This window comes from Cherax quadricarinatus, chromosome 100 (assembly GCF_038502225.1).
Source record: "Cherax quadricarinatus isolate ZL_2023a chromosome 100, ASM3850222v1, whole genome shotgun sequence".
NCBI lineage: Eukaryota > Metazoa > Arthropoda > Malacostraca > Decapoda > Parastacidae > Cherax > Cherax quadricarinatus.
In genome coordinates this window covers 7,240,877-7,256,958 of record NC_091391.1, presented here as the reverse complement: position 1 = coordinate 7,256,958, position 16,082 = coordinate 7,240,877, and the positions used below count along the sequence as shown (strand labels likewise).

At 40.1% G+C, this 16,082-nt stretch overlaps 1 protein-coding gene across 2 annotated transcripts in view; it reads right to left on the bottom strand.

Annotated features, from left to right (window-relative positions):
* The window catches only part of sud1 (Prolyl 3-hydroxylase sud1), a 58,332-nt gene that overhangs the window by 12,122 nt on the left and 30,128 nt on the right, over window positions 1-16,082 (bottom strand). For both annotated transcript variants that reach the window (XM_070079641.1, XM_070079642.1), the window contains exons 5-9: window positions 12,825-12,981; window positions 11,084-11,200; window positions 7,715-7,806; window positions 5,286-5,414; window positions 1,778-1,981 (exon numbers count right to left, since the gene is read on the bottom strand). In XM_070079641.1, the coding sequence (XP_069935742.1) occupies window positions 1,778-1,981; window positions 5,286-5,414; window positions 7,715-7,806; window positions 11,084-11,200; window positions 12,825-12,981 (699 nt within the window). The remainder of the gene's footprint in view (window positions 1-1,777; window positions 1,982-5,285; window positions 5,415-7,714; window positions 7,807-11,083; window positions 11,201-12,824; window positions 12,982-16,082) is intronic.

The following is a 16,082-nucleotide window of genomic DNA, read 5'->3' as shown; positions in this document are numbered from 1 at the left end:
ACGATCACCTCCCAATGCGACCAATTATGTAAGTGTATTTATGTAAGTGCGTTTGTACGTGTATGTTTGGGGGTCTGAAATGGACTAATCTACTTCACAATATTCCTTATGGGAAAAAATTCGGTCAGTACTGGCACCTGAACATACTACTGGAATGAAAAAAGTTCGTTAACCGGGGGTCCACTGTATTACTAAATTTAAAAGGAGCAACTTTCATTTCTCCTTCTGGGCCACATCGCCTCAGTGGGATACAGCTGGTGTGTTGAAAGAAGAAGAATGTCTACAGATGTCTCCAAAAACATTTTCAAGTGAGTTTCAACCTTGTTCCTCCTTGAAATACTCCTGGCCCACAGAATACATTATGAGAGCCTAAAGTTCAGTACGGTACTGCATATAGTACAATCGATTTTTTTTTTTGGAGGGGGGGGGGAGCCTTAATGGCAATCTCCCACCACAGCATGGTAACAGACACGAGAATTTGATTAAGAACTAAATCAAGAAGATTACTGGGTATAGTTGCATCAGTGGCAGTGAGTAAGATGCAAGATTTACTAAATAACAAAAAAAGGCACAATACCGTGACTGGAACGATACACAAATAACCCGCACATAGAAGAGAGGAGCTTAAGACGATGTTTCGGTCCGACTTTGACCATTTACAAAGTCACACTAACCAGAAGTGGAGCAGGACGGCTATATATAGACAGGAAGAGGTAGTGGTGGTAGTAGTAGTAATAGTGGTGGTAGTAGTAGTAATAGTGGTGGTAGTAGTAGTAATAGTGGTGGTAGTAGTAGTAATAGTGGTGGTAGTAGTAGTGGTAGTAGTAATAGTAGTGGTAGTGGTGGTAGTGGGGAATTAAGGAGGAGGAGTCACACCCTTGGTGGGAAGGGCAAAGTGTTAATAATAAAAAAAAAAGTATAATTCAAGTCATGAGCAGAAGCCTCCTCAAGTTACTATCCTAAAACTGGCACGGATAAAATGAAATATATATTGTACATAAACTGTCAAACTTCCTAGAACAAAGTGTGGAGTATACAGTAGGCATTGTATACGTGCATACGTAACAGATCACACAGAAAATGAGACCTTTCACCATAAACTATTTCTTTGGGAATAAAATATTGAAATACGTATGGGTTCCTCAATTAAACTACTATTTCACAGGATTACTTTTCTTAATGCACTTCTTAAGTGCCCTAAGCACTGAAAAGTTTAGCATATGGAGGACAGAAGAGTTGATACTCTCCCACACCTGCTTACTGACCTCTATATTTTGGGGTTAAAGGACACCTTCATGCTGCAAAGCTTATTTTTAGTAAAGTTCTAAATGTTCTCTACCGAATTTAAGTTCCTTGAGTTTCCAGGTCAGTCATTAAAGTATGGTAAATCAGGTTTACAGGTTAGACAGACTTAAGTCCTGGAGGTGGGAAGTACAGTACTCTAAAGGAGGGATTTGAGATATATGCTGTTTAGAGGGATATCTAAGACAGTGATAGTGTGAATGATGGTGAAAGTGTTCCTTTTCGGGTTACCCTACCTCAGTGGGAGACAGCCAGCATGTTAAAAATCAAATCAAATTAATTTAGCTAATACTTTGTCTTTGGTAGTACGGTAAGAAGTACCATTTTCCATACAAAAGTTGCCCTGGCATTTCTCAGACTGTCAGACAAATAGCCTTATATAAACTTACTCATGCATGTGCATATTTATATCAGCTACTGTAGTTTGTAAACCATAAATTCCCTTCAAATATATATTTAAATTATTGAATTATACCTCAAAGAGCTGCTTGTTGGCAGGTCCTGTCTTCACCCAGTTTAAACTTTTATTCCTCAGTGCCTCTGCAAGTTCTCTGTATTTATCCTCTGAAAGGAATGACTCGAGTTCAATCTGAGGGTCTTTACGAAATTTGTGGCGTATTTCTTTCTGGATATTCATATCCAGGTAAGTTGGGTTGATCCAGGAGTATAGCTCTTCTTCCTGCGAAATAAAAGCTTATTATTTTGTCCTTTTTATATGGAAACGGGTCTAGGAATCATTTTATTTTTTAATGCATCATCCATTTCCCACCAAGGCAGGGTGTCCCAAAAAAGAAATAATTTCACCATCATTCACTCCATCACTGTCTTGCCAGAGGTGTGCCAATACTACAGTTCATAAGTAACAACTATCGGCACATCTCTGAAAAGACAGTAATGGAGTGAATGATGGTGATAGTATTTTTTTTTTTTTTGGGTCACCCTGCCTCAATGGGAGATGGCCAGAGTGTAAAAAAAAAAAAGTATCAGACCCATAAGCCTTACCACTGAGAAAGATTACAAAAGTTAAGGAAAAAACAACAGACTGAATAAAAGAATGAGCTAAGAATAGCTTTAATAAAAGAATGCAAAACCTAGGCCACACGTCACTAGAGGGAAGAATAAGAGACACCACAACATACTATAATAATAATAATAATAATGATAATTAATAATAATTTTTAATTTCAGCATAACACAATGTTTATACAGAGATGGGCGACATTTAGCTGTACATGCAGAAAGCCCATAATTATGCAATGCATTTTGGGCAAACTTAAGCCTAACTTAAGACTAAAATGGCAATTAGTAACTAACTGCTTTTATATACAGTCTCTAAGCATTCATAAACAATAAATTTGAGAATTACAAGAAGAACAAGCAGTCAACTGTTACCTCTGATGCATAAATATACCTAGTTGGATGACTCTTACTGTAGCCAGCTGGCCCAGTGGTTGACACACTGGCCTGGAGTTTTACAATTCACTTGCCATGGGTTCTAACCCCACCCATACCACAGTTTGTTTGCAATTGTGTCATTACTATTTAACAAACTATTTGTAAATACACAAATAACCCGCACATAAAAGAGAGAAGCTTACGATGACGTTTCGGTCTGACTTGGACCATTTACAAAGTCAGTGTGACTTTGTAAATGGTCCAAGTCAGACCGAAACGTCATCGTAAGCTTCTCTCTTTTATGTGCGGGTTATTTGTGTATCGTTCCAGTTACAGTATTGTGCCTTTTTTTGTTATTTGTAAATACTTATTAATGTTTTGCACAAGTCTCTCTCCATACTAGCACTTCTGATTCTAAGTAATCTTTACATCTAGTAAGAATATATAAAGGCAACTTCATCATGTCAAACTTCATGCTACCTCGCTTTCACTCTCGACTATCTAACACCCCTAGCGCTCATAATCAGTATAATAGTCATTCAATGTAATGGATCCTGACATAACACACTCTAAAAATTATGGACAAAATCCATACTTTTAACTTATTTATTTTCATTGTTTATTGCAGTACAGTAGAACTCCAGTATCCACGGATTCAGTTTTAGTTATCCATGGATTACCCTGGCTCGAAAATAACCCTTAATTTTGTTTAATAATGCACCAAAGCACATAAGCAGTGATGGTAGTGGTTCTTCAAAGCCTAAGAGAAGCTGTGAAATGCTTCCCATGAACATATTGTGAGTAATTTCTCAATTAAACTTTATCATAAGTATGTAAACAAAATAACGACTCATGTATACTGTGTATCTGCAAACTGTGTGTTACATACTACTGTACATTAGAAATAAACTAGACTAATGAATTTTATTCATATATTTTTAACATTATTCCAATAAAATAGATCTCTCCCCTTCCCCATTATTCTGAAGCATGTCAGAAAATGCCTCCAACTACTCTGAATTGTTGAATTATGCAATAACAATATAGATTTTTATGGACTTTTTTTTATTTTATTATTATTTTTTTATTATCACACTGGCCGATTCCCACCAAGGCAGGGTGGCCCGAAAAAGAAAAACTTTCACCATCATTCACTCCATCACTGTCTTGCCAGAAGGGTGCTTTACACTACAGTTTTTAAACTGCAACATTAACACCCCTCCTTCAGAGTGCAGGCACTGTACTTCCCATCTCCAGGACTCAAGTCCGGCCTGCCGGTTTCCCTGAATCCCTTCATAAATGTTACTTTGCTCACACTCCAACAGCACGTCAAGTATTAAAAACCATTTGTCTCCATTCACTCCTATCAAACACGCTCATGCATGCCTCCTGGAAGTCCAAGCCCCTCGCACACAAAACCTCCTTTACCCCCTCCCTCCAACCTTTCCTAGGCCGACCCCTACCCCGCCTTCCTTCCACTACAGACTGATACACTCTTGAAGTCATTCTGTTTCGCTCCATTCTCTCTACATGTCCGAACCACCTCAACAACCCTTCCTCAGCCCTCTGGACAACAGTTTTGGTAATCCCGCACCTCCTCCTAACTTCCAAACTACGAATTCTCTGCATTATATTCACACCACACATTGCCCTCAGACATGACATCTCCACTGCCTCCAGCCTTCTCCTCGCTGCAACATTCATCACCCACGCTTCACACCCATATAAGAGCGTTGGTAAAACTATACTCTCATACATTCCCCTCTTTGCCTCCAAGGACAAAGTTCTTTGTCTCCACAGACTCCTAAGTGCACCACTCACTCTTTTTCCCTCATCAATTCTATGATTCACCTCATCTTTCATAGACCCATCCGCTGACACGTCCACTCCCAAATATCTGAATACGTTCACCTCCTCCATACTCTCTCCCTCCAATCTGATATTCAATCTTTCATCACCTAATCTTTTTGTTATCCTCATAACCTTACTCTTTCCTGTATTCACCTTTAATTTTCTTCTTTTGCACACCCTACCAAATTCATCCACCAATCTCTGCAACTTCTCTTCAGAATCTCCCAAGAGCACAGTGTCATCAGCAAAGAGCAGCTGTGACAACTCCCACTTTATGTGTGATTCTTTATCTTTTAACTCCACGCCTCTTGCCAAGACCCTCGCATTTACTTCTCTTACAACCCCATCTATAAATATATTAAACAACCACGGTGACATCACACATCCTTGTCTAAGGCCTACTTTTACTGGGAAAAAATTTCCCTCTTTCCTACATACTCTAACTTGAGCCTCACTATCCTCGTAAAAACTCTTCACTGCTTTCAGTAACCTACCTCCTACACCATACACTTGCAACATCTGCCACATTGCCTCCCTATCCACCCTGTCATACGCCTTTTCCAAATCCATAAATGCCACAAAGACCTCTTTAGCCTTATCTAAATACTGTTCACTTATATGTTTCACTGTAAACACTTTTATATATTATTTTTAAAAATAAAGGAAATATTAATAATAGAGAAAAATATGGTAAAACATTATTTTACTGCATCGAGGATTAAATGTACTATTCTTACCTCAATATGTGTAGGAGCTTCTAGGGGTAAACACGGAGCATGGTATTTTGGTGGCCTCTCAATTGGGGGACCATGAAACCAGCCATTAATGGAGAGACGAACTTTATCTTGGGACAACACTTCTGCTACCTATCAAGAAAGTATCTTAAGTAAGAGAAGTGACCTTACAACCTTAAATGTACAGTGTCTAAACTGTCGTATCTATGTGGCTCTGGCAAGACAGTGATAGTATTACGCAGTGTGCTGCAGTAAAAATATTGTATAGAAAATGCTCCATAGTTCTGGGATTGTACTGAAACCGGATGTGTATTATTCCTGGTCAGGCAGTGGCCAGGAGACAGAAGTAGATGAAGTATTTGTGAGTTCAGTATGTGTAGGAAGGCGGTTTGCTGAAGTCATCATGGGTTGGCGTTAGTGTGAGTAGGTGGTTTGGCGAATTGTTTTAGTGTATACTATAGGTAATTCTGTGTGTTTAAGTGCTCTCTTGTTTGTATGTAAGGTCCTAGTATGTAGAGGCCTGTTTAAGTTTTGGAAGAGTACTGTATGGTGTTTTTGTCTGTTGGCAGACAGATTGCCAGAAGGATGCGGGGTGTCATGGAGCCTCCCTGTTTATAAAGGTTTATATTTTGTTCACTCACTAGTAGCAGTGTGCTAGTGAGCTAATGTGAACCGGAGTGTGGTGATGTTGGATGTAGTAGAGTAGGTTGTATACACATTACTATTAATATATATTTTTGCATAAGTGAGTTTTTGTGCCCTTCCTTATAATAATAATTAATATTTCACATTTAATATGTCACTGCCTGCACTTTAAAGGAGGGGTTTGGGATACTGGCAGTTTGGAGGTTAGGTTCTTCTGAACTGTCATATCTGAGTGCCTTCGCAAAGAGTGATTATGTATGAGTGAAGTGAAAGTGTTGAATGATGATGAAAGTATTTTCTTTATGGGGATTTTCTTTCTTTTTGGGTCACCCTGCCTCGGTGGGAGACAGCTGGCGTATTGAAAAAAGAAAAAAAATTTAATATGCTGGTACGAGCTGGCCTAAGAGTGTCTGTTTTTCTTTCAGTGTTAAATAACACTACCCTTAGACAGCTGGTTGAGCAGCCTTTCAGGAGCAAAGACATTTTATTTGAGTTACGAGCACAAAGTGGTAACAACAGTGTAAAGGATGGTGGGGGTATTTCTTGTTCGGGTCACCCTGCCTCTGTGGGAGGTGGTTGGTGCATTAAAAAAAAAAAAAGCGTTTATATATATAGGAGGACCTCACTTTACAGCGTTTCGCTAATAAAGCGGTTTTCACTTATACCCATTCTTCATTTATTCAGACTTCCTACAATAAATATATTCACCACTCATTATAAGATAAAGATAAAAATATTTAAAGTAACGTGTGTACTGTATATGCATTTTTTAGGCCTAGCTCTATTGTTCATTGAATACATGATAATATAAACATGTTACTAGGCTTTTATATGCATTTGAAAGTGAAAAAAACTGTAACCCTTTACAGCAGTAGCTCGAACCCTTAACCTGTTGTATAAGCAGGACCCTGTTGTATGATTATATTTTTATGCTCCATCAGCATTACCCCGAGTTTGTCTTCCCAAAGCACTTGGAATAACTATAATACTTTCCACATAAGAAAGAATTAATGTAAACCAGTCTTTGTAACACAAATATATGACCCTGGAAAATACATTGTTATTTTTTTTTTCTTTTTTTACATGCCGGCCGTCTCCCACCAAGGCTGGGTGAAACAAAAAAAAAGGAAACACTTTCACCATCATTCAACACTTCCACTATCATTCACACATAATCACTTAGTTACTGTCTGTCAACAGCTCCTGTCGACAGACACTTGGCCTGGGTAGGGAGAGGGAGGGTGTGTTTGTGTACCTGTTGCACACCCAGACACAACAGTTTAGGTATCACTCCAAACAGCCAATATTTCAAGCCCCTCCTTTAAATTGTAGGCACTGTACTTCCCACCTCCAGGACTCAAGTCTGGTTAACCAGATCAAAACACTGTCCCAATAAAAGGTTGTGAAAAGGGCATCTGTTCTGTTACTGCAAGCATGCCATATACTGTACACCCAACACACACTCACTCTCCTCAATGCACAAGTAGGATTCTTACACCACAGTAAAACTGCGTAACTATATACAATATATAAAAATATCACTATGGTAAATTTAAATGAAAATGAAAAGAACTATAAAACAGACTAGGAAGAAATTGATTGATATCAATTTCTTGCTGACACCAATCAAAAACTGATTGATGTCAGCATTATCATCAAACAGAACTATAAAACAGACTAGGAAGAAATTGATTGATATCAATTTCTTGCTGACACCAATCAAAAACTGACTGATGTCAGCATTATCATCAAACAGTTCTGTACTTTGTTGAGACAGTGGCACTCACCTGGTGAAATGATACTGGAGACACTTCAAAAAAGGCAAAGGAATTCCATTCAGGCTTCAGAGACTCAACAACATCTTTTGGTTGTTTATATTCTGTACAAAATATCAAGTATTAGTAAAGGAATTTAAAAAGTATATGTTGGGGTGTGAGTGAGGTAATATTTTGTGAAGGGATTCAGGTAAACTGGTTAGTCAGACTTGAGTCCTAGAGGTGGGAAATACAATGCCCGCACTCTGAAGGAGGGGTTTGGGATATTTGCTGTTTAGAGAAGCAACTAAACTGCTGTACTTGTACATTTGTGGTGAGACAGTGATAGTGGGAATGATGGTGAAAGTGTTTCTTTTTCAGGTCACCCTGTCTTGGCAGTAGATGGCCAGTGTTAAAAAAATGAAATGTCATTACTAGTACCCTACATGGGCATTGTTTATTATCTAAACAACTGTCTCCCACTAAGGCAGGGAGACCCCATACCCCCCCCCCCCAAAAAAAAAAAAAAAAAAAATTACCATCATTCATTCAATAGCCATTTTGGCAGAAGTGTGCTGATGTTACAATTCATATTACTCTCCAATTGCAACATCACCCATATTCATTAGCAATACAGCATCATGTATGTGAGGGGTAATCAAGTTTGATTTAAGAAAGAGTAAATTATCTCAAATTCCTGGATCAAGAGTTCTTCAGCTTCAAGGCACAACCCCACTGAAGAACCATAAAGGGCCTCAACTCTTTCACTGCCCGTCATGTAGACCTACGTCACTAAAGGCCTGGCCTTTCACATAATGTACATCTTGAGCTCGGCTCACTCTGATAAGCTGAAAGTGGTAAATTTTGGTCCAAATATGAGAGAATGGGTCTGTGTGGAGAGTTCATACAGTATAAAAAAAATCCTGCTTCATTTGGTGCATAATGGGAAAAGCAAAACTCTGATCTCGAGTTTGGTTTAAAATATCGAATCTGGGGAGTTTTCTATGATGGTTTTCATGGCTTTATTGGCCGTTTCTTGGCATCATTTGATAGAATGGAATCATTCAATATTTGTCAATTTTCCTGAGCATGGGTAAGGCCCCCCTTACAGCTCCTGGTCTGTTTTAGAAGTTATTACTAGATGTGATTCAATTATTGGGATGCTGTAAACCATGCTGTAAACCATGGTGGCCTGGTGGTTAACGCTCTCGCTTCACACGGTGAGGGCCTGGGTTCGATTCCCAGCCAGAGTAGAAACATTGGACGTGTTTCTTTCAACCTGTTGTCTATGTTCCCCATCAGTAAAATGGGTTCTTGGGTGTTAGTCGACTGGTGTGGGTCGCATCCTGGGACACTGACCTAAGGAGGCCTGGTCACAGACCGGGCCGCGGGGGCGTTGACCCCCGGAACTCTCTCCAGATAAACCTCCAGATTCCTGGTTACACAACCTCTTCCGCTTCTAAGACCACATCATTAAATGAATTTGTCACTAAGTGAGGAGCATACTATAATGTTACTGAGTTTGTGTCAGCCATCTTTGATATTGTTTTCATGTCACCTTTGCATCATTTATAACATTTCTGGAATATTTTTAAATGTTTATACAGTAGTGTACTGCACATTGTAATAAATAGAATAGAGGGAATCAGCTCTAATATACATTATTTAGGTATGCGTACTGGTCAGAGAGTCCGTCATAAGTCGGAGTCGTCGGAAAACGAGTACATGCACGTCACTAAGTGATGAGAGGCTGTATTTTATTATAAGAAATAGGATAAATCTTTGATTTTTTTTTTTATAATGATACACTGAAACATATACGTGAACAGTATTTAGATAAGGCTAAAGAGGTCTTTGTGGCATTTATGGATTTGGAAAAGGCGTATGACAGGGTGGATAGGGGGGCAATGTGGCAGATGTTGCAGGTGTATGGTGTAGGAGGTAGGTTACTGAAAGCAGTGAAGAGTTTTTACGAGGATAGTGAGGCTCAAGTTAGAGTATGTAGGAAAGAGGGAAATTTTTTCCCAGTAAAAGTAGGCCTTAGACAAGGATGTGTGATGTCACCGTGGTTGTTTAATATATTTATAGATGGGGTTGTAAGAGAAGTAAATGCGAGGGTCTTGGCAAGAGGCGTGGAGTTAAAAGATAAAGAATCACACACAAAGTGGGAGTTGTCACAGCTGCTCTTTGCTGATGACACTGTGCTCTTGGGAGATTCTGAAGAGAAGTTGCAGAGATTGGTGGATGAATTTGGTAGGGTGTGCAAAAGAAGAAAATTAAAGGTGAATACAGGAAAGAGTAAGGTTATGAGGATAACAAAAAGATTAGGTGATGAAAGATTGGATATCAGATTGGAGGGAGAGAGTATGGAGGAGGTGAACGTATTCAGATATTTGGGAGTGGACGTGTCAGCGGATGGGTCTATGAAAGATGAGGTGAATCATAGAATTGATGAGGGAAAAAGAGTGAGTGGTGCACTTAGGAGTCTGTGGAGACAAAGAACTTTGTCCTTGGAGGCAAAGAGGGGAATGTATGAGAGTATAGTTTTACCAACGCTCTTATATGGGTGTGAAGCGTGGGTGATGAATGTTGCAGCGAGGAGAAGGCTGGAGGCAGTGGAGATGTCATGTCTGAGGGCAATGTGTGGTGTGAATATAATGCAGAGAATTCGTAGTTTGGAAGTTAGGAGGAGGTGCGGGATTACCAAAACTGTTGTCCAGAGGGCTGAGGAAGGGTTGTTGAGGTGGTTCGGACATGTAGAGAGAATGGAGCGAAACAGAATGACTTCAAGAGTGTATCAGTCTGTAGTGGAAGGAAGGCGGGGTAGGGGTCGGCCTAGGAAAGGTTGGAGGGAGGGGGTTAAGGAGGTTTTGTGTGCGAGGGGCTTGGACTTCCAGCAGGCATGCATGAGCGTGTTTGATAGGAGTGAATGGAGACAAATGGTTTTTAATACTTGACGTGCTGTTGGAGTGTGAGCAAAGTAACATTTATGAAGGGATTCAGGGAAACCGGCGGGCCGGACTTGAGTCCTGGAGATGGGAAGTACAGTGCCTGCACTCTGAAGGAGGGGTGTTAATGTTGCAGTTTAAAAACTGTAGTGTAAAGCACCCTTCTGGCAAGACAGTGATGGAGTGAATGATGGTGAAAGTTTTTCTTTTTCGGGCCACCCTGCCTTGGTGGGAATCGGCCAGTGTGATAATAAAAAAAAACACTGAAAATGAAGAGGCATGAGGATGTAATTAAAAAACAGACAAAATATTTTAGGGCCTGGAATCCCTACAATGTTTATTTTCAATTTAGAGTAAAATTTGACAAGTTACCCATTTCTGTGCACTTTATTGGGTAGTTCCTCTACTAAATCACTTGTAATCTGGTACAAAACACTGTAATAAAGAAACATACCATCTGTAGTGAAGAGGTCTAGTGACCCACCATCCTGCTTCTCCCACGGTGGGACCAAGTAAAGTATATAAGCAATTCTCCGGCCTTCTAGTTCATCATCGTGGCACAGCAACACATCTGTAATAAAATATAACACCTAAACTGTTATATCTGTGCGCCTTTGGCAAGACAGTGATAGTGTGAATTATGGTGAAAGAGTTTCTTTTTTGGGTCACTCTGCCTAGGTGGGAGACAGCCAGCATGTTATGGGAAGACAAAACAAGGAACAGTTTAAACATTATTTTTTTTTTTTTTTATTATCACACTGGCCGATTCCCACCAAGGCAGGGTGGCCTGAAAAAGAAAAACTTTCACCATCATTCACTCCATCACTGTCTTGCCAGAAGGGTGCTTTACACTACAGTTTTTAAACTGCAACATTAACACCCCTCCTTCAGAGTGCAGGCACTGTACTTCCCATCTCCAGGACTCAAGTCCGGCCTGCCGGTTTCCCTGAACCCCTTCATAAATGTTACTTTGCTCACACTCCAACAGCACGTCAAGTATTAAAAACCATTCGTCTCCATTCACTCCTATCAAACACGCTCACGCACGCCTGCTGGAAGTCCGAGCCCCTCGCACACAAAATCTCCTTTACCCCCTCCCTCCAACCTTTCCTAGGCCGACCCCTACCCCGCCTTCCTTCTACTACAGACTGATACACTCTTGAAGTCATTCTGTTTCGCTCCATTCTCTCTACATGTCCGAACCACCTCAACAACCCTTCCTCAGCCCTCTGGACAACAGTTTTGGTAATCCAGCACCTCCTCCTAACTTCCAAACTACGAATTCTCTGCATTATATTCACACCACACACTGCCCTCAGACATGACATCTCCACTGCCTCCAGCCTTCTCCTCGCTGCAACATTCATCACCCATGCTTCACACCCATATAAGAGTGTTGGTAAAACTATACTCTCATACATTCCCCTCTTTGCCTCCAAGGACAAAGTTCTTTGTCTCCACAGACTCCTAAGTGCACCACTCACTCTTTTCCCCTCATCAATTCTATGATTCACCTCATCCTTCATAGATCCATCCGCTGACACGTCCACTCCCAAATATCTGAATATATTCACCTCCTCCATACTCTCTCCCTCCAATCTGATATTCAATCTTTCATCACCTAATCTTTTTGTTATCCTCATAACCTTACTCTTTCCTGTATTCACTTTCAATTTTCTTCTTTTGCACACCCTACCAAATTCATCCACCAATCTCTGCAACTTCTCTTCAGAATCTCCCAAGAGCACAGTGTCATCAGCAAAGAGCAGCTGTGACAACTCCCACTTTTATTTTATATATTACAAAGGTTGAAGAAAAAACAATTAGGAATGTTGGCTCCTCTTTGACACTGCCATTATCTGTAAATATGACAGTAGAGTTATTGAAATAATTTATTGAAGGAGGGGTGGAGATATGTTACAATTTTTGAAATGTAGCATTGGCACACCTCTACCAAGACAGTGATGGAGTGAGTGATGATGAAAAATATTTCTTCTTTTTTGGGTCGCCCTGCCACAGTGGGAAGTGGGTAAAGTGTTAAAAAAAATAAGTATATGGTACTGAAAAGTAGTGGAGGACACAAAATAGTAACTATGACCAAAGGGTCATAGTGATTATTTTGTCCCGAGCTGCAACATTTCCAATAAACACGTCCTAGTGATTGCATTTTGTCTCTTCTCCAATAAATTACTTACCAGTATATGAATATTTGGAAGAGCCCATATCAACAGTGTCATTCAGAGGTATACCAGTCACATCTATTAACCATTTACGAACATCACCGTACAGAAAGTTGCGAAGCCCTGCTATATACGGAGTGGTGGCATTTTTCAAGTCGGAGGTTTGTGAAAACTGCAAGAAGAAAAAAAATTATGAAAGATTAATCATGAGGTTAAATAATTAAAATATAATAAAGAATATGTAGATACAAAAAAATGGAGAAATAGTCAATCTGAAATGCAGTGAAGCTTAAAACAGTTGCCACTGTTTATAAGTGCAGTGGACCCCCGCCTAACGATCAGCTCCCAACTCGACCAATTATGTAAGTGTATTTTTGTAAGTGCTTTTGTAGGTGTATTTTTGGGGGTCTGAAACGGACTAATCTAATTCACAATACAGTGGACCCCCGGTTAACGATATTTTTTCATTCCAGAAATATGTTTAGGTGCCAGTACTGACCGAATTTGTTCCCATAAGGAATATTGTGAAGTAGATTAGTCCATTTCAGACCCCCAAACATACATGTACAAACGCACTTACATAAATACACTTACATAATTGGCCGCATTGGGAGGTGATCGTTAAGCGGGGGTCCACTGTATTTCTTATGGGAACAAATTCGGTCTATAACGGCACCCAAACAGACTTCTGGGTTGAAATAATATCGTTAGGTGGGGGTCCACTGCACAGTCAGCCCTACAAATTCACAGTAGTGACATGTCTTGGTTATCAGAAAATTCAGGAATTGTAAGTATCACTGAGTTCCTCCCAAAATATGAGGTTATAAGAACAAAAATTACACTGCCATTTGCATTACATTTGCCCCAGTAGTGGTGGCATAATTGAATTTTAAGGATGATGACTAATTGTTCACATGTACCCTAAAACGTATTTGTCAGGTACTTAGACCCTTAAACCTAACAATTAGGGTTACCAGGAATGCCTTAATATGGCACAGTGAACTCCAAAACAAACATGCTATTGTCACTTAGGGTTTTTTTACACAGCAATCTCCCACCATGACAGGAGACCCAAAGGACAAATTTCCCTTCATTAAGTCAACAGCTGTCTAGCCAGAAGTATGCAGACACCACAATTTAAATGACCCTTTAAACTGCAACATCTCTAGCTCAGTGAGCCACCAGCAGCAACAGCCAGGTTGATCAAGCAAGCACCAGGCAAGTCTGGCCCATGGCTGGGCTCCAGGAGTAGAAAAACTTGGAACTCATCAAAGGTATCCTTCAGAGTGAGTGCAAGGTGTTTCTCACATACAGGACTTGAGTCCAGATATTTCTCATACAATATGTCCATGACTTACGAACACATTGAGAATCTCCAGTATTATTTTTTATTTTTTATTATCACACTGGCCGATTCCCACCAAGGCAGGGTGGCCCGAAAAAGAAAAACTTTCACCATCATTCACTCCATCACTGTCTTGCCAGAAGGGTGCTTTACACTACAGTTTTTAAACTGCAACATTAACACCCCTCCTTCAGAGTGCAGGCACTGTACTTCCCATCTCCAGAACTCAAGTCCGGCCTGCCGGTTTCCCTGAATCCCTTCATAAATGTTACTTTGCTCACACTCCAACAGCACGTCAAGTATTAAAAACCATTTGTCTCCATTCACTCCTATCTTGAATTTACAAACACGTTGGAGACCTTCTGTATTGTGTATAATGATGATATTATACACAATAATGATACAATAATTATATACACAATACGGAAGATTCTCAATGTGGTTTATAAGTACTGTGTATAGCTGCCCATTCTCACACCAGGAGTGTTTATCACACATAATTAAGTGTCTCCTGGCTATGCTCAACTGCCAGATGAACTGTGATTGTTTTTAATTTGTTTATTTGCGGTTAAATATAAAATTTATATGTTTATGTAACCCAACCTTACCTCTCCGGCTTGCACTATACCTCTGGCAAATTTTAAAGACCCTTCTACCCTACTAGCCTTGCCTTTGGCCAGGCTTCCTTACTGAGTGCTTGCTCAATCAGGTGTTGCTGCTAGCAGCCCACTGGCCCACAAAACCATTACAGCCTGGTTGATCTGCCCCTCTGCAAAGATTTATTCTGGCAATATTTCCAATAACTACTGATACCAGGTTGGGCCATGAATTTGATGGGAAGTACAGTGCCTGCACTCTGAAGGAGGGGTGTTAATGTTGCAGTTTAAAAACTGTAGTGTAAAGCACCCTTCTGGCAAGACAGTGATGGAGTGAATGATGGTGAAAGTTTTTCTTTTTCGGGTCACCCTGCCTTGGTGGGAATCGGCCAGTGTGATAATAAAAAAAAATAAAATAAACCTCTTACTATGCCTGTAGTGTCACTGTTTTTCACTGGATTTATTTTACACTGTCATCTATATCTCTGGAGGTGGGAAGTGCCTGCACTCTGGAGGAGGGGTGGGGATATTTGCAGCTGTGAACTATAGTATCAGCGCCCCTCTGGCAAGACAGTGAAGGAGTAAGTGATAGTAAAAACGTTTCTTCTTTTGGGGTCGCCCTGCCTTGGTGGGATATGGCCAATGTGTTTAACCCTTAAACTGTCCAAATGTAGATCTACATTTGCTTGCGTAGCGCTCCAAACGTAGATCTACATTTGCTTGCGAAGCGCTCCAAACGTAGATCTACATTTGCTTGCGTAGCACTCCAAACGTAGATCTACATTTGCTTGCATAGCACTCCAAACGTAGATCTACATTTTTTTTACATGCTTTCTTATGAAGAAAATCAAGGTCAGAGCACTACGTGCACAAATGTAGATCTACGTTTGGACAGTTTAAGGGTTAAAAAGATATAAATCTATATCTCTCACTCCAATAAGTTATGGCAGTGTGTAATTTAGAACTTTGCCCTCAGTTATCTTCCATGTGTATATTATCAGGTATCTAACTAATTTCATCTCTCCCAAGAGTATATTCCTGGTTCATACTCTGAGACCTTCCTAGTAGTTTAAATGTTTTGCTGACTCCATGATGGCAGTAAACAATCTCTGTACAGTGGAACTTCGGTGTTCGAACGCACCGGACCTCGAATGAACTGAAGTCCGAACAATTTTGTTCAGAAAAAATTTACCCCATCTTTGGATGTTTTACTGGAGTTCAAACGTGCTGGTTTGTTTACAACTCAGTTGGCGTCGTGCTAGAACACGGCGCGTTTGGCCTCCTTGCTCTCTACCTACATTTTTTTACTGTGGTTTTGTTGTAAATATTAGC